Here is a 23,953-nt window from a genome sequence, read left to right as displayed (position 1 = left end):
ACTGTTTTATAAACAGAAATTCTACTTTTGTTCTGCTGATTTCGGCAGATTTTGTCAACTGACGATATTCGTTTAAAGGTTCATAATATGCTACGGGATGGGAACATCATTCTGATAACATTTTAAAACCAAGAAACGACATTATACACCTTTTTCCCGTAGCGGCAGCTTACTGTGACAGAACATAAAGTGATCATAATATATTTGAACCTTAACATACATATGTCTTTACATTCAAAGCAGTTATCTTTAAATCCTGTTAATTATGTCACTTGATATAAGAAAAAAACTTTACTTTAGTGCAAGATAAAATAGGCAGTCCCCATATAGGAAATTATTTATAATACGTATCATTTTTGTGTAATTACAATGAAATATATATTTTTTAATCTTTTTTTTAATAAACTTTTGAGTTAATTCTTACGCAGTCCAGGAAAGTTGATATGTTTTTGTTTGTTCTTGATCATAATGAAATGACAAATGCTCACCATCGGGTGTCCATTATCCGAAGAGAACAATTTTAAATGTTCCAGGTGATCGCCATTTTGAAAATATCATCGGAATCCGCGTTTTCCTTCATGATTTGTCGTCACAAAGCATTAAAAATCATAGTGTCAATAATTGAATCATTTATAAATGATTCCGAATCACTTTAAATGGTCTCTGTCTTAATCCTGTCACTAAAGTTACTTTAGTTCACTCGAATTTAAAAGATTTATTTTAGCTGGCAACACTTTGGGGTATTCAATTTCAAATTGTATTAGATACCAATATATAATTTAACACTCTTTTTAAATGGTTCCTGATCACATCCCGGCAAAGTTCTGACAAGCCTAACATATCCAAAATAAAGGATACATCCAGTATTCCTCCAGTGAATTACGTTTAGTTTCCAAATAATAATTCAAAACATACCCAAGTAATTGTTTTTCTAAAAAAAATCCTCGAAAATTAATTTTATTTATAATTAGTTAAGTATTAGGTTCCGAATTACTATTACGAAAAATTCGATGCACTAAATGGTTGATTTCCATAATTTCCTTGCACATTAGTGATTGGTCCAAGGTATCCAGAATGAATGATCCATCCAGTTTCTGAAATCCAAAGTCCTAAAATATTCCGGCGAATGAACTAAATCTGTTTTTAAATCACATCCGGCTATATGTGGTGAAAGTCTAACACATCCAAAATGAGGGATCCATCCAATGTCCGAAATCCAAAGTCCTACATTTCTCGGGTGTCAATTACATTCCAAGCTAGGGTATTCCTATCGCATCCGACAAAACTAGTGAGAAGTCTGACTTCTCCGAGATGGAGGAATCCTTCCCAGGGTATGTTTATGTATTATCCAAGATCAAAATCCTCCGGTAAATAATTTAGTTTGGCTTAACGAATCATATCATCCTATGCACTTTTATATCGAGGATTTCCCAGTGTTGTGAGAAGTCCGACATATCCACTAGGATCCATCCAATATCCTTTAGTCAATTAAGACATCTATATGAAGCTATTTATTTTGGATTCAAAATTACATATATTATAATGCACTTTTCCCGTCGCGTAGCGCCAGAGAAGGTAGTGAAAAGTCTAACGTATCCAAAATGAGGGATCCATCCAGTGTTTGAAATCCAGAGTCCTAAAATTCTCCAGTGTAAATTATGTTCGAAGCTAGTGTTTCCTATCACGTCCCGTAAAAGAAGGTAGTGAAAGCTCTAATATATCCAAAATGGGGGAATCCTTCCAGTGTATGTATCCAAGATTAAAATCCTCCATTAAATTACGTTTGGGTTATGAATTATATTATCCTATGTGTTTTTTGAATGATGATTTCAAAATGTGCGAGAAGTCAAGACATTCAAAAGAGGGATCCATCCATTGCGTCCGGTCCTAAAATCCTCCGGTCAATAACGACATTTGAAGCTATCATTTTTGGGTTCCAAATAATATTATCCTTCCTAGTGTGCGAGAGAGATAGGTCCTTTGAAATCCTGGGGCAATCCATCACGAATGTCCCTGAATATCCTGATAATTCCAAAGGTCCTCCGAGTATCCGAGAAGATAAGAGTAAGATAACAATCCATTTATCCTTACTGCGCGAGACAGTGTCCGCATCGCAACGGGCAATAATCCTAATTCAACCGTCTCCGGATTCCATTTTATCCTGTCCGTCAATCATGATCGGTTTCCTTAAATATCCATTCCTTATCCATCCTTCCTTCCACCCGGACGTATCATACATATGAACAGAAAAAAACACATTAGTCAATTGGCAGAGATTTTTTTTCTTTTTGTTTCATTTTTAATCAGAAAATTACAACGATACATTCTTAGGCTACAATAGTGGGACGTTTGGATGCTTCAAAAAGACAAGTAAATATCACTTTATGAACACACGCAGCGTTCCCATACATTGAGCAATTCTTTCTTGATACTTGGATTATTTCATTTGATTTGAGTTCTACCATTCAGTATATCTGGAGGGCAATTTTTTAAATAAACTATACTATCAAAGAAAATCAAAAAATTATGTTTCCTTCAATACGGCGTCTATAATTACAAATGAAATTTGATAATATCATAACCACTGTAGTTATTTTCTTGATAACATGTTAACTTCAGCTGTCATGGAGTCCATAGACTAAAATATTATACAAAGTTTTACTCGATTACAAATGCACGCACCAAATTTAAGGCCAATAAATCGGACACTGTTCCAAGTGCAATATGTACTGACATTTTTAACTATCTCGCATATTGGAGCAAAGTGAAATCTTTTATGGTACTGTTTATTTCAAAAATTGAGCCCAGGCATTAATCTCAATTCAAATGTATGTTTCCCGACATGAATTTACAAACTTTTCTATGTCATTTGACATAGACGATATTCAATAAAACTGTTCTTATTCCATATTTCCATTTTCCACAATATTACAATGAGCGCGTATGAAAGAAAATACATAATCCGCTACAATGAATTGATTTACAATTAATAACTACATACTAAAGCATTCATTTCCCTAAATTCCTTGTCAAAACTCATTTAGCGTTACCATCGTCTTTGGAACATCCAAATTTCCACGGTTCATTTATAAAAGAAAAAATTTATGACTCTAACATTAGCAACTAAAAATTATTTCAAATTTCATTAAACCAATAATCATAAACTTGACATAGTAATACAGGCATTTTTGTTATTTAAAAACGACACGTTTCGTATAGCAGTTTATTTCATTATTAATTGCATGCTGTTACGATATCACAATAGAAAATTGGCTTTTATCATATCTTATAAAAGAATATACCTGTATTATTTTGTAAATAATAACAGAAGAAAAACTAAAAGAAAACGCATTAAAAAGATGATTAATAAGCCATTATTAACAGTCTCCCGTCAAGATGTCAAATTCGATATTTTAACACAAGACATCCTCTCGAAATTAAATTATCTTGGCCCATACACAAAAAGAAAACAGTATAATTTGGCAGATTGACAATGGCGCCACTATCTATGCAATGTGTCAAGAGTCTTATTGAAAATCTATAGTTCAAAATACTGCCACCTGCCAAGTAATAATATTAACAGCTAATAATAATTTTATTCAATAATACTACGTCGAGTAGACGGACAGGAGACTTTTTATAAGCTATTCAATCATCGGATTTAATGCATGTATCATTTGATCTGAATCATTTAAAATAACATTTTTTAATTTAGTAATGACGAAATTACACAACCAGTCTGACTGTCATAAAAATGACAGTTTTCAGTCAATAAGATCGTGGACACTTTGAAATATTTTCTATTATCCCCCAATGCCATTAGACTATTGAGAAGTTAAGAAGAAAATATTTGTCACTGTTAGCGATCAACAGGTTTTGTCTGTTTACTTGTGAATTTTAATTTTATAATAGAAAATATTTAAATGCACTAATTAACTCATGCAGCGCTGACAACACGGCTGCCGTGTCGGCATAAGATATAATTAGCATGTTATTTAAGTGCGGTAATTAAATAGTAATTAACTGGTCCGCAGTTGAGTTAATACTGAATTTAAAAGTTAATTCTTGGCGTAGGATTCATATTTGACTACTTCAGATGATTCCAATTGGAAAAATTGACCAGCCTTTATCCACGATGAATTAATGACATCAGGCGGTGTAACTTGGCCATAAAACTGTCCAAAAATAAGAATATTTTTTCCAACAATGGCTGTAAGTGCTGGATTGTCATACGAGTTAAAAAAAACATTCCTTACAATAATTAATGATTGTTATTACAGATTATTAAAAGTGACAAAAGGTTGCTTAGATCTATCAAACGGTGAACAGAAAAAAAAACATAGGAATGGTCAATAATCGTTACGGTACTCTCCTAAATTTCACACGCTTGAAAAAAAAAACCACCGATGACTATACCTAATTATAAAATGGCATTAGCCCTGTAATGTGAACTTTTACGAGAGCGTGTAATACCCAACACACGGTGCATGTTATAATAACAATGAAGTCCTCCGCGCACTGTTAAACAACTATAACCATAGAACTTGAACTGTACTAGGAGCCATATGAGATTTAAATGGTTGACAGCACTTCGGCATATTGAAACATGTTTATATAAATGTACCATATTACCGTGAGGTTTGATAATTTTGATACGTAGGAGAAAGAAAGTGTATGACAGACATATAAGTACAGTTGACAATAGTGACCATAAACAATAATCCCTGCCTGCTTCCTGCAAACTGGATTCGTACCTGTACATATTCACACCGCAAATGGTTCCACTATAAATACTAGCTTGGTTCAGCAGTTAACATTTGATGATATACACAATGTTTGCGGCAGATACTGGTGGCAGCTTCTCGTCACACTAAGAGGAAGACGCGACGTTGGACCTGGGCTGGCAAATAAATACCGTCCATAGAGTGAATACGACAGAACTACGGAATGCTGGCATGAGTTCAGAGGATACAAGTAGACTGGCGAGCGACAGGGATTCTTGGACGCGCCATATGATGTCCATATGGGCAGACATGGTCAAAAAAAAATATACGTATGACTTACAGCTATAGGTAGTTCATCTAAATAATTGTATTTCTGTCTAGTTGGCTTGAATTGTGAACATCTTTTGGTTTTCATTACAAGTCAGCCGAAGTACGGTACACAGGACGTAGTAATTAATAAAATATTAACATCCATTAATGACAAATGGAGGTTTCAATAGACGACAAAATTGACGCGTCTTGAATGAATCTAAAATGGTCTTGAAATGCTTGCGGTTTCTAACAAATGCGGCCCATAATACGATAATAATGTGTGTAAGTTTCCTCGAAATGAATCCGCTATGCACAAATTTAAAAGCAGTCCACGAGTTTTATTATTTTTATTATTTGTTCAATTTCACTTTCATATAGTCAGGCTCTATCTAGTAGAGAAGGCTTTCAATGTCATTGGCTATAACCGTTGGTCAGTGCTTGGTTAAAAAAAACTCAATGAGAGTAAGTAACAGGGATTACTATTTTTGCCCGTTTACAGTTAAATTAACGGATTGAATACAATCAAAACGATTCTACATCTGTGTACGGAAGTACATAATACATTGACAACTCGAAATTACCATTTTGTATGTCTATCTTTGATTCAATTTAAACAATTAATTTTACAATGCAATGACGATAAATTACATATTTCAATACAGACACGTGTGTACCAATTCAAAATTTACAATTCTGAAGCTAAGAATTGCAGGTTGGTTCAAATCCCTGATCGAAATAATGGACCCATTGAATTGAGTGAATGAGAAACTGTTGATAAACCTCTTTGGGAAGTGGCCTTGATCCATGTTGGATTGTAGGCATATTTAAAAACAAAGTATGAATTAGATAGCCGCAGATTTGAACCCCAATATTAACACACATGTTGTATGTGGGTAGAATGGAATTATATAAAATAACATCGATGACATCCGACTTGTCAATATGTTTATGTTGTGCACAGATGATAGATTCGAAAAGTGACTCGAAGAGAATTGAATAACGACGCATGCAAACAAGGTATGAGGGGGGTTTAGTTTATTTTTTTGATTGAATATAAGTAAGATTGGCGCAAACAGGGGCAGTTTGATTTAGTTCTGGCCGCGAACGCTAAAGGTTGGCTGGCCTGTACGTAGCAGTGTTGGGGGGGTGGTGGTTTTATAATACATACACTTGCGGCGGGTGATTTAGAAGTTGGAACGGGAACGAGAGCGGGAACGGCTGTAGACCCGGCGGACGGGAGTGTAGCGTGGCGAGCTGCGACGCGACGAGTACGACTGCGACCGCGATCTGGACCTGAGACACAAAACAAAATTCACATGTTACTTTTATTAATTACGGGTAAAATAAGATAGGAGTCATATACCTATCGAATTAGGAATTTTAAATGTAGTTTGATTTTCGAATCAAATGATTGTAGATGTGGTTGTATCGTTAATAAGTTCATTATTTTTCTTATTCTATTGGCAGCACTGAATAAAAAAAGGCAATTCTTATCTCGCATACACATATCTCAATGTTTTACATGATTATTCATTTATTTTAAGAATTGCATTTGACTGTCTACATAAAATTGACGAGGAAGTTTTTTTCCAGAGGTATCTTTGCTTTTACTCATTTTACAATCTTAAATTTCACATTCAAATGTTTGCTTTAATGGCAATAATATGATGGGATACTGCCAAAAGTTGGTAAGACGATAATTTAGGTATTTAGAGTGAACAACAGATTATGTGTAATAATTTGCAATGTGTAATAAAACACTTCTGAGAATTTTTTTTTTCTCGACTATGTCCGATCCTGATAGGATCATATGGGCCTCCACAGAGTGGAGGTTTGTATTGACAGCTTTTGTTTTTTACGAGAAATGGATGTCAGCCACTTGCTCAACCTATTAGGTCCATACCCTGACACACACAAATTGAAAAACAATATGTGTACTTGCCAGACCCAGGATTCGAACCTGGGACCCACGGCATTATAGTCCAACGCTTATGCCGCGCGGCCACCGTGGGCGTAATACATAACAAAAAATTTTTTTTAAATTAGTTAAAATTCATCGCAATTAATTAAGATACCTATAGCATAGTGGTCAGTGCATGTGGGCACGATTCCCGAGAGACGAGTTCGAATCCTGCTGGGTTCTATTGGTTATATATTTCTCAGAAGTGTTTTAAAATTATGTATGTACTAGTAATGCTCATACTTCCTAGTGCGACATGAACTGTAGAAAATGATGTATGTTTCATATTAAAATAAATGGTATGTAATACGTTTATTAGTTTGAATGAAATATAAAATAAAAAATCTTCATTTACGGTGAAAAGATTACTGCATTGTATAAATGCGAAAATAATCAATAACTATGAATATCATGCCAACTTTGGATGGTCGGCGAGTAGGTTAATGTGTTTTCGCCATCTCAAATGGCATAGCCTTTGATTGTGAGTACCCCTCTCACCAGCTAATAGACTGACACGTAATTCAGTACTTGTCTTGATGTGATTACCTGGGCAGCTTTAGCAGTAGGGTAACAAATGCATCTTTTGATCATCTGTAGCAACACTACCGTCATGTCCGGAAGAAGTTGCGATAATTTTGTTTGAATCATTTTAAAATTAACCAATCATGGACAAACGTAACACATACAAAGGATAAGTCCTTGTATTCTATAATAACAAGGACAAAAGACAATTTTCAAGGAGCGTTACACTCTCCAAAGTATCTTCATAAAAAAATTATTGATGACGTTCACCTATATTTATCCTTATCACCGCTGCCGTATCGATTGCTACTGCTTCCGCCTCCGTAGTCTTCCTTCACCCTGATGTATGACACTTCACCCTGTTGGCAAAAGAGAAAAAGATTCAGTTTATTGCAACACTACAAATAAATAATTTAACCTGTAAACCAAAAGATGCTGAGCAAGTGCAGCAAGTATGTTAAAAGCATTGATATACTACTGGATGAATCATATGCTTCTTAAAATGACGCCCAATGTTCAGCGACTCGGCCAGTGTTAACCCTTAACACTCGAGTGCCGCCATATCGGCGGCATTAGAAGTTTCCCGTATTACTCGAGTGCCGCCGTAGCGGCGGCACGCCAATAAAGTAATTTTTTGTAATATTTTCAGCAATTTTTATAATGCGATTTCAATCAAGTTAGAATGAATAATAATAGGTTATTACATTTATCTGAGAAAGAAGTCGGCAAAAGAATACTGCGCGCGTAATTTCTACATAGTATTTTTATCGGAATCTTCTCTTTTTTTATTCGTAGGTCGCTTGCTTGCAAGCAATGTTTTTTTGTCACATAAATTTTATTTATTGAACGTTCCCAGACTAGAGTGAACTGCAGTTGTTTGTCACGCATGATTTTGAAGTGTGTTTATTTTTTTTATTGGTTCTCGCTTGCGCAGGGGCGTCTCGTATAGTTTACAGTTTTATATTTGAATAGACTGTTTTTGATGACAATACTTACTATTATATTATGCCGATTCAGAACCTTACAAATATAATGTGAAATACTCTATGAGTCAAATGAAAATTATTACGTATCGATTTATTATTTTTTGAGAAATCTTTTGATAATGTGTACCGCACTGGGAATGAGTTGTTATGAGCCCGAAACTAATTTAGAAAATTTACGAGACGGCTGCTTATATTACAAGTGTATTTGAAGGCAAATCATTTGGATCATATTTACAGTCATAACTATATGTATGGACGATTTACACTTTATAGCCACTTCTCTACATACCGCTATTTCATTACGATTCTGTGATAAGCCAGGATTACATATTGGAGATTGCTTTGTGAAATACCACACAATGAAGAATTATAAATAAACTAAAAATAAGTATAGTATATTCATTATAAATCTATTTTATAGAAATAAAAAAAAAAAAAAATGTTTTATATTGAAATTATGCTTTTTACAGAAAAAAGTCGAGTGGGTGGTATGTACCTATAAAAAAATTTTCGAGTGGAAAAGGTTAAAACTTACTGTTTTAATATCAGCGGACTTAACTCGATATAAGCTCACTTAATATTTGTCTCGAAAACGACCTGGCAATAATTATGAGTAAGCCCGATCTAGCTTGCATCTTACTCTAACTAATAGTCAGCGCATGACGACTTGCTCTGTCCGCTCAGACATGAATTTTTGGTAGCTTGCAAGCTTTGGGTTGCAGACCCTTAGGTTCACTATTCCAAGAATGCAAATTTAGTTTTACAGCCAGGGCAATACGGGTGAAATTCGGGAATCCATGTTAACGGTCTTAATGCATTATACCTACAAGGAAATATTATAAGACGATATTCGTAATATCTTCTTTTGTGGTACATTTTTAAAATGACACTTGTATGGGAAATCCTCATCTAGTATTATATCAATGGTTAAAAGTAAGTATAGTGGAACAATTAAACCTTGAAATGGCGCAGATTGCGATTTCTTCTACTACACACGAATTAGATAGTGTAAATCTAATTATTGTTATAGGTCTCTCAGCCAGAGTTGGTGCAACACAGATACGAAAGATTATGTGTATTGGTGAATTTCTGAAGAATACAGTATTCTTTTACAGGCGGTTCCTTTTTTGAATGCGTCTGCGTGAGTATTCGGCCGCCTCAACTCTGGTTGTGCGATCTATACCACTATTATTTCCGAGTGCTCTTAACGCAGCCTATTGCGTCGTTTTCTCTCGCTCGGCGTAGCTCTAACTAGGTCATATTTTCTGTAAAAACTACCAAACTTCACGCTTATGTGGTACATTTATAGGTTTATTGTTAGTATTTGGCTATTAGTACCATGATTGAAAACACAAAAACGATTGCCAAAATTAACGCAATTTATGAAGGGCGATTCAGATGTATGAATATCAGCGAACTTTGTCATTATTAGATAGGAAGCAGGTGAATCAATCGGTAAAGCACATTGGCGCGAATTTGTTGGATGTGAGTTCGAATCCCGTCTAACGTTGAATTTTTATCAAAGATTTTTTCCTGTTGGTATATCTGAGATGCCTAACGCATACGATGGCTGAGCGGCTGACATGTCGGCTTATAATGCAGTGGGCGCAGGTTCGAATCCTGGGTCGAAAATATACATATTGTTTTTCAATTTGTGTATTTGAGTCAAAGTATGGACCTAATAGTTTGCGCATGTGGCTAACATCCGTTTATCGTAAAAACAAAAATTTGCTGATACAAAACCTCCACCCTATGGAGGCCCATATCATCTCTGTTCTGGCAGAACACACTAACTGGAGAATACTATTTTTGAGTAATTTGACTTTGAAGTTGTTAAAATGTTTGAAATGGTCTATCATGTGAGTGTATTAAGTAATCGTTAAAAGGATGACTTTAAAATAAAGACTCTATTTATTAAGAAGCTTTCCAGACGGTAATGTTTGAAATAAGGAACATTTTGGTATAACTAACTCAATATGTCATTTTTTCAAATTAGTGTCTTCTGACAGAACAGTGACGATATGATCTTATTAGGATCGGACATGGCCTAATGACCTAATACAATATAATATCTAAGATGTTTTCAAATTACATGATATACAAAAAAATTAGGACTGTTTGATATCAGAAGAATTTGGATACTGGTTTCGGACTTCAATCGATTTCTGAACATTTTTGAGAATCGAAAATTATTCAAGCGCTGTCTGAATTGATCAACAATAAAAAAGCCTTGTTATCAAAAGACTTTCTTATCATGGTCATCAAAAGTTTTGAGCATACATATAATGACAGACACCACGCTTATTTTTTTATGCAATTTCATTAAGGTGTATCGAGTCTTTCCTGGTTCCCCACCCCTTCCTCTAAAACATGTTGTGGAGATTAAGCGCGTGTTGGATGCTTTCTCCTTTTCACATTTCCTTCAAGGCTTGGTTACCACCGTGTCCACTCCGAGACACGAACATTATGGGCCTCGACACTGTGAAGGTATATAAATCTAAATCGATCGTAAAACATTGATAGATAAAACCAAGCTTTGAGTTATGAAACTGTCCTATGTAATAAGTGTCTCGGCCTTTGAAGTTTAATTAGATAAACAAATATTTTTTTAAAACTCATCAATCTCATAAAAAATAATAATCCGTCTCGAAAATAAAATTATTACGAGACATACTCCACAGGAATATTAATTACCCACAGAAATAGAATGAATACTTTGATAAAGTGGTTTAATAGCAGATATTAAGATGAAGATGTTTTTTTTTTATCTTGGCAACTCCTCAATTCTGTTGATGATTAAATATTTCTGCGTTGACATTTTTGTCGTCCTAGCGATTCATTCATTTTACTATCTGTGCGCATTAATCTTAATAACCGTGCGATTATCTTTTGATGTCTAGACCGTTACGAAAATAATTTATGAACATCGTTAGTTTAAACATGAAAAAAAGTCAGATAAAATAGATATAAAATGTCTTGACAATCTATACTATCTAACGCTCTGCAATTAGAGGATTTTGAACACGCAGGATTTGGAAACGAAGCCACTCATCCAATGCAGACAGATCATCACTTTATAGTGAGGCTAATTTAATATAATAGTCTCCATCTTTGTCAATGTTCATAGGCAGAGAAAATGGATGCAGCACGGCGCTTGCAGGAATCCTTCGCTCAAAGTTACAAACCTAAAAGATTTTAATACAATCGACCAAAAGTAGGTGCCTGATGGAATTTGTATTTAAATTTTAATTGATTTGAGTTTTGTACTATTCCATTTGAGTCATTTTTTGCAACCCGGGTTTCGCCTTTTGGCATCTTCAGGCACTATGTGCACTCACCAATGGCAAGTACACACCTGGCAACGAATACAGTTAAAAATTGTTTACATAACAAAAGATCAAAACCATATTACCCAAGTAAAGGATAAGATATAAAAAACGTTTTTATAATATTTTGAATATTGAAAGTGTTTGTAAAAATGCAAAGTAAATAACTATACAATATTATACCATCACAAATACATTCAGTAGATAAGCACATTAAAATATCATTGTTCGTAGACAATGGAAATGGGTAACGCAAAAAATGACTCAAATGGAATAGTACAAATCAATTGGAATCTAAAAGATTTTGTTTATAAAATAAACTATGCGTATTTAGATGGACAATCGCATAAAACCAGCATTTAAGGCTGTACCTCAGCTGAGGCACGGTCTAAAAAGATCGTGGCTAGGCGATGCGCAGATTGCGAGTCGCGGGTGCAAATGACGCATGCCAAACGAAATATAATTTGTCATATAAATCCAACATATGCCCATTTTATGTTCTGTTTATTGTTCTATTAGTAACAATAACAATATATTCATTGACGTGTTATCTTTTTAAAGTAAATGGGTAACGTTTTTAGTCATCTTTACACGATTTAAGAATTAATACGCCCGTCGCCATCACGAAACAAATTGACCTGTTCACAGCTCGACTTTCGCTCTCCGTCTGCCAGCCAGTCCAAAATTTCGTCGCAACTATAGTTGAAAATAATTTGCCGTTTCACTGAAGTACCGTCTTATAATTCGATACTTTCCTACCCTACCTACAAAGTGACGTGTTTCCTGCTCGACGTTCTCTAAGAATGCGAGCAAGTCCAAAATTTCGTCGCGCCTATAGTTGAAAATTATTTGCCGTTACCTCAACAGCAGATTACCATTTGTAGTTTATTGATAATGTATTCAGTGCTGCCAACATTTTAACCAGTCCATAGTTACCAATTTAATCATACTAAAAATATTCTGGAACCACGATCAAATTTAATGCAGTGATTATAATCAATTCGATAGGCTCACTTCCCTCACTATTAGTATAAACTACGGATGGGGAATCTTTTCCCATTGGTAGAGCTATAAGCTAATCTGCCCTGCTAAGTAAAAAGAGAAGGTAGTTTAAAACTTGGCTTCTCAATTCACTAAAACCAATAACACTGTCCTTTTTCTTTGTACTTAGTAGTAGGATAGTAATAAAGTCGTTTGCAAGACACTTCTATGTACATATTAGATTGCATCTCAAAGTATCTATCTATCTATGTGTCTACCATCTTTAAAAAATGCCAAATTTACATATGAGGCGTCTAATTACAAAAAGCGACAAGTCCACAATTCAATATTTTCGGGAAACAACGTTTTTATGTTTCAAGTTTCAATTATTTGTTTTAACGTGAGATTATTTTTTCCGTTGTATTCTATGTCGAAATTAGAACCAAATCGCAATTTGTTTCAGCCGATAAACTCTGAAATGTAATAAATATAGGCAAAATAAAATTGAACGTAGCGCTATTTGTACCTAACTTTTTAGTTTACTCAGCATAAAGCACATATTTCCGTGGCACTGTCATGAGTTTACCAGATGCTACAGCATGGGAGACGCCCTTTTCAATATTGAACGTTCCCTTATTGGTTGACTTAAACACGCGCGAAATCAACCAAGCTTTAAATAATATGAAACACGGACTTAGCGCTTTTTGTAATAAATCGAGACTTAAAATATTTTTTTTCGTAGGGTTATGTCGCGTTTTGGAATTTATAGATCAATACATATTGTGTAAAATTTTACAAAGAATACGTGCGTATTTTTTTCTCGATTTTGACCAAATGTGGACTTATCGCTTTTTGGAATTAGACGCCTCATATATTCAAAAGGCACATGTTCCCACTACAACAGCTCGAAACCCTTCGGAAGAATTGTTTGGTATAAAAACCGCAATCGACAATAAATTATGCATGTTGCTGGGTTAAAATGGAAGGAAGCAGAGGACGCCGCAAAGTAAATACATTTTATTAAATTTGAATCTTACCTCGTGAGACCTGAATCTGGAGTCGTCTAATTTTTTGACGGCATATTTCATATCTTCAAGGCGGAGGAATTCCACAACGCCGGTGCCGTCCTTGAAGGCGTCCGCAAAGCAGACATCACCTGCTTCACGCATGTGGTCTTTCAAGTCCTGCCATGAACCCGAATTCGGAAGACCTGTAAGGAATTTATTACATTATTATTTTCATATTCAAACCAATGTCGGCTAACAACCTCTATCAAGAGGTTTAGATATTTTTTCGCTGCGTTAATGGAGACGCTTTCCTGCCGACCATCTATAATTAATGATGTCATACCACTTTCAGTATTTTATGACCATGCTTCCCCTGTCTAATTCAACCCCTACAGTAATAGGAATGTCAGAAACTGTGTACATGTTCGGCCAGGGTGCCGAATAGTGCATTCCGATAATAGTGCCATCTACTTCATAGAATTTTTCATTTCTAACTTCGAATGCAACCTGGTATAAGTTCGCCATGTGCAAAAAATTTATATTTATATGCAGAGATGCCGCCAAAGAGTGTGACACTTCGTAACCTTATGGCACAGCCTCAAGGGTTCTGACGCCGTGGCCGGCCCTCCCTCACCCTGCAGCGGTGCTACAGGAGCGACCTACATGCTGCAGGTCTGACATGGCGGGAGGCGCAAGAGTTGGCGATGGACCGAGGGAAGTGGCACGAACTTGTGCTTGCCGTATGCCCCAATAATGGATCGTGACAGGGTGGAAGAAGAAGATTTTTGTTTTTATCAAAGTATTTTCTGTACAAAGAATTACTTGCATGTAGTAAATCAAATTTACTATGACGAGTATTTCTCTATAAAAAAAACACTTCATTTCTAGTGAACTGTACACCTAACTGTATATTGGATTACATTTGAAGTTTGAAATGAAAAATCCCGCAAAATAGATAACACTGCCATCAGATTGCGTTATTCAGCGAGTATATAGTATGGCTGTAGTGGTGTGGGATGGAGGTAGGCTGTTAAGATCTAACATAAATAGCTTGGTTTATGCAGGCTTTAATTGAATTTTTAAAACTAACCAACACTATCTGCAATTTGTAGTCGTAGTTCAATGAAAACATAATTATAATACATTGTATGGCTGACAAATTTTAGTGTGCACTATTTATTTGAGATCTTGACAGCCTACCTCCAACCTTCGCCACTACGTCTGTGATGTCACACAAATGCGCATCTAACCAATAGCCAATCCTATATTATGATAAATCGATGAGCATATTATGATTATTGTAGAAGGCAAAAAATTCATTTGACATTACCTGTGACAAGCACTCTGAACTCTGACCGTTTGGCCGGGGGTCCTCTGCCGCCCCTCTGCCCGCCCTGAGGCCGGTCATTGCGACCACCCCCTCGGCCACCGGGTCCGCCTCCTCGAGGGAACTCCACGCGCAGACGGTAGCCATCGTAGTCATAACCGTCGCGTGCTCTCACTGCATCATCTGCATCCCTGTCAAACAATGAGAAATGAGTATTGCAGATACTTTCAAACGATGCCTCTATAAAAACCTTACACCTGTCAGTTTCTTCCAAAGTAACATGCAAAGAACATATTTTACAAAAAATCTTGTCTACTGGTGCCGCAGTCTAAATTTTTGTAATCTTTGTGTAATTGCTTCTCAAAATTTGTATTAAATACCGTCCCTGAAAAATGCGTGAATTACTTACTCGCATTCGTTATTTGAAAGAAGGTCACATCAAACATTTTTAAGCAGACAACCAAAAAATTTCAAATTATATCTTTTATCGGACGGTTTTGTGAATACCGGCGCAGTCCCTGGCATATCTTGCGGAACCCAGTTGGAAAACCACTGACCTAACCTACAATCACATAATTCCAAGGAACACAAAAATAATGAAAAGCGGTTATTAGACGAGACAATAATTAATTCTCAAGTGTGGGGAAATATGGGAAAAACTTAAACACATGTTAAAGAATATGTTATTTTCAATATTTACCATGCATTAAAGTTTGTCACATAACGGAAACATGCATTTAATATTGGTAATATTTGAGTACATTCAGGGGGCTGTCAAATTTCTTTCATTTAATGGCCTGCCCCTAATTAAGTCATAAACCAAAACTGCTGTCAAATTCTTGGGTCTATGGCAACTAGCTTTTGCAATTATTTGCCTAATACAAATGAATTTTCAGGTTTCTCCACAATTCATGTTGGGCGTTGGCTATACTACTGAGACCACTTCTGTCATTTTCTTGATTTTACCCATGGACATAAAACCCTCAGAGGTTATCAAAATATAAACCTTTGCGCCCGATACTTGATAATTGTAATAATTCCAAGCAATCCTGATGCGCTGATGAACTCATAAAGTTGAACAAAAGACCGCATAGAAGTCTGATTACTAACCGGGGTTCCGCTAGATCTATCAGGGCTCCACGAGAATTCGGAAAAGCTCACCCAAAAATAAGGTACATCTTGAAACGATTTTGGACATAAAAGCTAAAGTAAGGTTTAACGTGGCCTGCCTTTAAGCAAGGAGTGCTTATTTCAAAGTTGAGTTTATTTAGGTGTAGATATTGCATTATAGGTGGTTAATTATATTATTGAACTACATCCAATTGGCGATTCGAATGGGATGGTTCTGGAATCAAGTATTCAACGTCATTTGACAGCTCGCGGTTAACGCGGTCATGGGCGACCGGCTGTGTTAACCTGACAATTAACTTTCCGGGATAATTAGGTACCTGAATACGACATATTTACCCCTTTTTTTATTGATTTTGGACTTAAGGCCGTACATCAGTTGAGGCACGGTCTAAAAAGATCGTTGCTAGGCGATGCGCGGATTGCAGGTCGCGGGTGCAAATGACGCCTGTCAAACGAAATATTATTTGTCATATAAATCCAACATACGTCCATTTTATGTTCTGTTTATTGTTCTATTAGTAACAATAATAATATATTCATTGACATGTTTTCTTTTTAAAGTAAATGGGTAACGTTTTTAGTCATCTTTACACGATTTAAGAATTAATTGGCCCGTCGCCATCACGAAGCAAAGTGACGTGTTTCTAGCTCGACGTTCTCTCACTGAATGCGAGCGAGTCCAAAATTTAATCGCGCCTACAGTTGAAAATTATTTGCCGTTTCACTGATGCGTCACGTTAAGTGGGCACTAATATAAGGTTTACCTGTCAGATTCTGGACGCTACACAATGAAAACTACTAACCTCCACTTCTGACCGTCTAAAATGAAAGTTATAAAAAGTCATGCTGTCATCTGCGGCACCATTACCCAAAGTTTGTAAGCCACTGCCCTAACATACCATCACAATCAGGGGTACACAAGTCTCAATAATGCTATTTTGTACGTCAATTATGAAAAAAATAGAAATTTATTTGTAAGCAGAAACATCATTTTCATGTTCAGTGTTTGCATTGGTTACTGACCTGTATTTCATTTTAAAATATGATAATAAATGGTACACACTGTAAAATGTCAATTTGAATCTATAACACACAAAACCAGTTTCTGTAAAGAGATTACTATACCTACTTAAATAAATTATCTTTAATGTAGGCAATAAATCAAATGAGATAAGAAAGTTTAAGTATCAAAGTTCAAAAAGGCAACAAACCCAGTATGGTTTAATCAACATAAGAACTTGGCCAAACAGGGAAGTCCTGGAAGCAAATATAGCATTTTTTATAGAGACAAGCTTAAAAACACCAAACAGTAACATTTGCGGATAAAAATTGCCGTAACAAGACATAGGCCCTACTACGCGCACCGCTATCACAATATTATGCTAAAATTCAGGGTCAAAATTTTAAAGATACCGGAGTACAATTGGTGGAAGAAATAGCTGATATTCCGCTTACCGGGCATCTTCGAATTCGACGAAGGCAAAGGGGGGCCCGCGTCGGTTCTTCAGATCGACAAAAGTAACTTTGCCAAACTTGTAGAAGAGGTCTTGGATGTCTTTGGTTCTGATATCGGGCGGCAAATTACCCACGTAAATCCTGCATTCGTTTTTGCTGCGGCTGCCGCCTCCGCCACCGCCGCCGCCCTCGCCACCGCCGCTTCGTTCGCCGGACATTGTTATTTTATAATTACGAGAAATTCAAGTTAATGCACAACACCGCACAACGCACCGATCCTGCCGCAATAAAATAAAATAAAGTTAAGAATTACAAAATGGCGTACATCAGAAGCCGTTTAAAATTTTGTGGCCAGTTACATTTTTTAAATTCCCGAAAGCCTCTTGTATTTTTTAATAAATAATAAAGGACCACCTAGATAGCTGGCACAGATGTGAAGCTAGCAATGATAACAAATCCAACCTTTCATCATCTTAATTCTTATTGCTTTAAAATATTAATTTAATCAGAATTAAAAAGTTTTTTTTTTTTGGATAACATTTTAATATCCTAATAAGCCGCGTTGACACGGTCCAAGTACGATCCAAGTACACTTGGATCGAGCGCCATCCAAGTGACAGCTTCATATTAATTATTCCTATCCAAGCTAACTTGGATGAGTAGGACGCGGTCCAAGTAGTTTGGATAGGAATAATAATTAGTATGAAGATGTCTCAAACGGGTGCACTTGGATGGCACTCGGTCCGAGTGTACTTGGATCGTACTTGGACCGTGTCAACGCGGCTTAACCTATTAATAATCTATGGGTTTAAGCACACATTAAAAAACAACATATTGTGCATATTCCAGATCCGGAATTTGAACCCTGGACCCACGCTCACACATTATCGTTTGTCCATCGTGAGACTTATCAGCTATTATCATGGGCGTTGTCTGTAATGTACTATGAGATAGTATGAATTTTTAATATAATATAAAGCTACTCTGTATATAACCCTCATTACCGTGCAATCCTGCTACATCCCTTTTCATTTTAGTGCCAGCTAAATAAGCTTTCTTTCATCAATAATTGAAATAAATATACTGAAAACAAGTAGGTAGGTTACTACCTTTGGATTAATTCTGAGTAAGTACCTACTTACATATTATAGTAGTTATGCCACAAAGAAAATATAACAATAATATTATTTTTAGATAGATACCAAAGAGATTGTAATATCCTATATCTACAGCTACACCAAAGAGATTGGAGGAAGGAGTCCAATCTCTTTGATCTACACCTATATAATATAATAATAATACAAATAGATTGGCACCATCAAATCTCTTTGTAAAGTCAAACCTAATCATTATGTTCACAAAAAAAACAATAATTTATTTTTACCTAGGTGTTTGATAGGTAGGTAAAAAAATATTTTTTAGATGCAAAAATAGATTTTTTGGGCTTGTAAGATGAACTAGTAAAACATTCATAATTAAATAATATTTTTATGAACTTAAAAAACAGTTACTAAATAAAAAAATAACACGTTTTTTATATGTTTAAGCATCCCTTGATGCTAATATCACCATAATGTTGCTAGCTCTACATCCTTGAAAGACGCATCTGAAAGACGATATTCTGAACCCGACCAATGGTAGATTTGCAGTTATCAAAATCCATCTTATTGAAGATTATCCGCGAATAGGGGAACCATATAAATTTTCAGTCAACTTTCATCGTACGTTTGCAGATTTTCGTTGTGGATCTAAAGATCTAGTGTATTCCATCTGTAATAACACGAATTAGAAAGGTAAGCCCATTTCATATTGCATTTTATCCCCCGCTATCACCGTCGGCGTTTCATATTCGTTCCAACATTCTTTGCATTCGTTCTAGAAATGAGCACGATTTCAATGTATTTAGATATTGACAAAGCGTTGTCTAGGCAATAAAGCACATCTGAGATTCGAATGGCGATTTTCGCCCTAAAATAAAGGTGATTTATGTTTTACATCCCTAATTTTTTTCACCCTTTCCCGTGTTTCTTCTTTCAAAATATTTGATGACAGAATTGAACGTTAGCGCAACTGTCAGAGTTCTCACGCGAAACAAAACGGCGTACAACTTAAATAATAGGTAACAATTAAACCGAAGACATGATCGGAGTCCCAGTGCATTAATTACTTTCCGTTTTGTGTTATCATTTCATATTGTACAATCGGGCATTTTGTGGTAGGTAGTTTTTCGCTCCCGCGGCTGGGCTAGATTAATTTTACCGCCTACTCATTTCACACGGCCGGTAACGTGCACATTTTTCTTTTCATTCTTTTTTTTTTAATTTCGAAAAAAGAACATTTTGCAGCCTGTTGAAAAAATATTTTATTGTGCAATGGAATAAAAATTTGCATTTTTACGTTTGCGTTGTAATATGACCTTACTATTCGTAATATTTTCCGATGATTTCACACAATTAATAATAATCCATTAAATGATTAGCAAAATTTTGCAAATCAATCTTTAAAAATGTCGTATATTATATTGTAGTTAGTGTCAGATAACAATGTTTTTAAATAAATCATACTATGATATTCTCTGCCAACTATTGATGCAATAATCTTTTGCTGTATTCAACTAGAGGTCAAAGATTTGTTGAACTTGACTTATAATAAACATGGGGAAAAATATATACACTTGTTTACATCTGCAATAACCTTTTCAAGATATTTTCTAGCATTTCAAGGATTTTTTTTCGTTTATAATTCTGGGTAAATGAGGTCATTTTAAAACAATTGTTATGATTTAAAAAGACAGGGAAAAATGTAATACCCCATTTACGTGTCCGTGTCCATGGATTTACTGGCAGCAATAGTCTGTATTTTAAACTATCATGACAATAACGTGTAAGTGCTGACTGTCTCCAATTTCATTATTCTAGAGCAATAATGCCTGTACACGTGCATGCATTTATTGGCTGCAATAGTGCTTATTTTAAACTGTCATGACAATAACTGTTTACAAGTAAAAGTGCTGACTGTCTCTCCAATCTTATTCTTCAAGAGCGAGCGAGACGCGATGTTGTCATTTATGGTACTATTTGACAGGTCGTAAAAATTGATTAACCTCAAAATGAGTCTCCGCGGTTTAGTTCATTTTTATTCCGGCAGGTTCGCCACTATTGTTCTACTACACAGGTGCAGATCGAAAAAATCCCAAGTGTCACATAAAAATTCAGAAGCTTCCAAACTTTCTTTGATTCATGCATGCAATCTTGCCAACTGCAGGATAATAGATGTTAACACCTACATTTTCTTGTTATGGCTGCGATAATACTTACTGTCAGCAGTAAATCCACGCATGTGTAAATGGGGTATAATACTACAAAGTTCTAAATGTTTAACCTTGAGAAAACGAACCCATCAATGAAGTAGTATTCTAAGCTGCCTCATTGTTACTTTTGTTTCACCAAGACCAAATATTTAAAACCTTGTAGTTATCCACTCACGTGCTGCCCTGTACGTATTATCGCAGCTATAACAAGAAAATGCATGTGTAAACACGTATTGAACGTTGCAAGATTGCATGCATAGATCAAAAAAGTTTAGAAGCGTCTGAATTTTCACGTGACAATTGGAATTTGTGCGATATCTGTGCCTACGCAATTTCAACTTTTTAAACAGTTAACATTAAGGCCTTTTCCATCTTCACTTTCATGTATTTAGTGTCGCGTCTCGTAAAAGAACATCTGATAAAATCAATCTTATGCCTCCTCTGCAAAGTTTGTAATTTTGTAGATAAACTCACAATGCTTAATTTATTTTGTTTTTTTCCCCGTGATAGACAAGACGACAAAATGTGCGACAGAAAGGCGGTGATCAAGAATGCGGACATGGGAGACGAGATGCAGCAAGACGCGGTGGACTGCGCAACGCAGGCACTCGAAAAATACAACATTGAAAAAGTAATACCCATCAGCCACCTTGCTGAAACCTTTTACACCTTGATACAATTTCTGGGGAAGGCGATCACTGAAGTTACAGGCTTTACATATAATTCCAGCTAGAGTAGTGATTCCGGGCATATGCCACCCTGGGTACCCTAGGATGCTCCAAAATAGTCTAAAAGGATGACAAATACAGAACGTCTCTCATTTTCAACACTATAAATCATTAATGTTATGTATAATTGAATGATTGAATCTCATTGTTTATGAACAAATATCGCATTTAAATGATTTTTCACCATTATATGTCATTTTATGTGTTTTTAATCCATGACTCGTTCTGATTGTATATGAAGAAACATTGCACTTTAAATATTCACTTTATTCAAATTTGATGATTTTTTTGACTGACTTATGGGGGACACCGATGAAATGTATTTTCTAAAATGGTCTGAAAATTGATCCTAAGATAAGTGGGTTTTGGAAGATTTTGTAACAAGTATTGCCTCGATTTCATCGTGATGATTTCGCTTTCCATTTTAAATGATTTTGTTTTTGTCATTCGCTTGCAGGATATCGCAGCGTATATTAAAAAAGAATTCGACAAGAAATACAACCCGACATGGCATTGCATAGTGGGGCGAAACTTCGGCTCTTACGTGACGCACGAGACTCGCCACTTCATCTACTTCTACCTTGGCCAGGTCGCCATTCTACTTTTCAAGAGCGGCTAGGGGGAATCCCCGCGAGCCGCCTATTTCCTTTCCACGTTATTATTACTATTATTCCCATTTTCCATCCGGTCTCGAAACTACCGCATCTCTGGCCGCGAGCGAGTCTCCGAGAAATATCTCCCCAAATTCCAAACGTGTTATAGATTACTGTTTGTAACAATACTAAAAACGACTGCGCAAGCTACTATGGTATCATTATGTTAATGAATGTGTAATGAGGGTGGTCGTATACTTGGGAAATCTATTCTATAATGTCGGCGACATGTCATTTGATGTTACGGTAGTCGTATCTTTTGCCCAGTGTAATGAAAACATCTAACTCTGTTATTTTGTATATGCAGTGAAAATCTTCATGACATAAGGTTATAATCGTATCCCTAGGAGTTACGATATTTCAAGTACGGGGTAGAATCATCGATGACGGTTACAATATTTTGTAAAAATATCGATGATCACCTAACATTATGCAGGCACTCCATTGTCACGCAAGTCAGACGACTCTAGGCAATACCGATCTAAATAAAAGCCTTCGCAACAAAAGATGCCAGCCGGACTAGGTTATCACGCCTAGCATACTGTAGAGCAGTCTGTCCTCCGCGCGGTATGGCTTAGTCTTCTCACTTGCGTGACAATGGATCACCTACATAAGACACGATAGTTTATGCGTGAAATTGTAAAAATGTTAGGTATTCAGCTATCGTAAATTGTTTTTTTTTCATAAAGACACAGATGGCAGTATAGTTGAATATTCAATATACATTTTAACTTAGGAGTTAGATGGATTCAATTGGGCCGACGATACAAAATATATTATTATTATAATATTGATGTTATTATAATTTAAAATTATCTACGTTACATGTATGTATGTATATTATTTACCGAAGATGGGTGGATTTGATTACATCACAAATTATGATGTAGAAGTTTGTTTTTTTTTTTGAATAATTAAATTTTTTAAACAGATCTGCTTAGTGGATAAATTTATTTTTATAGTTTTCCGTATGCGCGTGGTGACATAATTTTAGTTTTTTTCATGTGCCACACTGTAAACTTGCAGGGCGGGGCTATACTGAACGTGGGTAAATCAACGTGAAATCGCGCAACAACAACACTAATAGAATTTGACTTAAGACACAATTCCTCACGGGTTGGTCTTATGTTTTCATTCATTTGCTCATTCAGTATAACAAACACGCAGTCAATTAACTTGCAGCTGTATCGAATAAGATAAATCACCCAACTCAAATTTGACAAGCCACAAGATGACATAAGCCATCATAACATTTTGTGTGGGGTTAGGTCATTTTGCATATTTGGTTTAAGCTTCATGTAAAAAAAAAGATTATTATCAATGTAAAACTGTAAATGAACTCTTACGAAATATTTTTTGCTTAAATAGACGAGCAGATTTGATGGCAACTTTAAATTTGTTTGATTAAAAAAATTTAAGTATTTAACAGTTTTAATATTATAAAATTATCATTGATTATTAATGTTTAACTACCTTGTAAAAAAATATTGACTTAAAATATTATATTATCATAAAACGTATTTTCTGTAAT

The 23,953-nt window shown here is 35.5% G+C and overlaps 2 protein-coding genes across 2 annotated transcripts; one reads left to right on the top strand and one right to left on the bottom strand.

Annotated features, from left to right (window-relative positions):
* Positions 1-2,262: 2,262 nt before the first annotated feature.
* On the bottom strand, positions 2,263-18,059 carry SF2 (splicing factor 2). Its single transcript, XM_085950784.1, has 5 exons — positions 17,732-18,059; positions 15,149-15,336; positions 13,849-14,021; positions 7,789-7,877; positions 2,263-6,329 (listed from the first exon to the last, which is right to left on the bottom strand). Exons 1-5 carry the CDS (start codon positions 17,947-17,949, stop codon positions 6,221-6,223), a joined length of 777 nt encoding a protein of 258 aa, XP_085806910.1. The 5' UTR covers positions 17,950-18,059; the 3' UTR covers positions 2,263-6,220.
* A 1,324-nt stretch (positions 18,060-19,383) lies between these two features.
* LOC147069381 (dynein light chain 1, cytoplasmic) lies at positions 19,384-22,641 on the top strand. The gene is made up of 3 exons (XM_085950786.1): positions 19,384-19,524; positions 21,552-21,672; positions 22,227-22,641. The coding sequence occupies exons 2-3, from the start codon at positions 21,565-21,567 to the stop codon at positions 22,386-22,388; spliced, it is 270 nt and encodes an 89-aa protein (XP_085806912.1). The 5' UTR covers positions 19,384-19,524; positions 21,552-21,564; the 3' UTR covers positions 22,389-22,641.
* Positions 22,642-23,953: the final 1,312 nt, after the last annotated feature.

Source organism: Rhyacophila brunnea, unplaced genomic scaffold, assembly GCF_057557595.1.
Source record: "Rhyacophila brunnea isolate RB1 unplaced genomic scaffold, BYU_Rbru_1.0 scaffold_23, whole genome shotgun sequence".
Classification (NCBI taxonomy): Eukaryota; Metazoa; Arthropoda; class Insecta; order Trichoptera; family Rhyacophilidae; genus Rhyacophila; species Rhyacophila brunnea.
Note: the sequence above shows the minus strand (reverse complement) of the source record. Positions and strands in the feature narration are given on the sequence as shown.

What these genes read in the sequence shown, in the direction of transcription:
- SF2 (XM_085950784.1), bottom strand. Translation starts at nt 17,949, where the DNA reads ATGTCCGGCGAACGAAGCGGCGGTGGCGAGGGCGGCGGCGGTGGCGGA. An exon ending in GTCGAATTCGAAGATGCCCG is followed by an intron (nt 15,337 to 17,731) that starts GTAAGCGGAATA and finishes ATTGTTTGACAG; the next exon opens with GGATGCAGATGATGCAGTGA. An exon ending in GGTGATAAGGATAAATATAG is followed by an intron (nt 6,330 to 7,788) that starts GTGAACGTCATC and finishes TTTGTGTCTCAG; the next exon opens with GTCCAGATCGCGGTCGCAGT.
- LOC147069381 (XM_085950786.1), top strand. Translation starts at nt 21,565, where the DNA reads ATGTGCGACAGAAAGGCGGTGATCAAGAATGCGGACATGGGAGACGAG. An exon ending in AAAAATACAACATTGAAAAA is followed by an intron (nt 21,673 to 22,226) that starts GTAATACCCATC and finishes ATTCGCTTGCAG; the next exon opens with GATATCGCAGCGTATATTAA.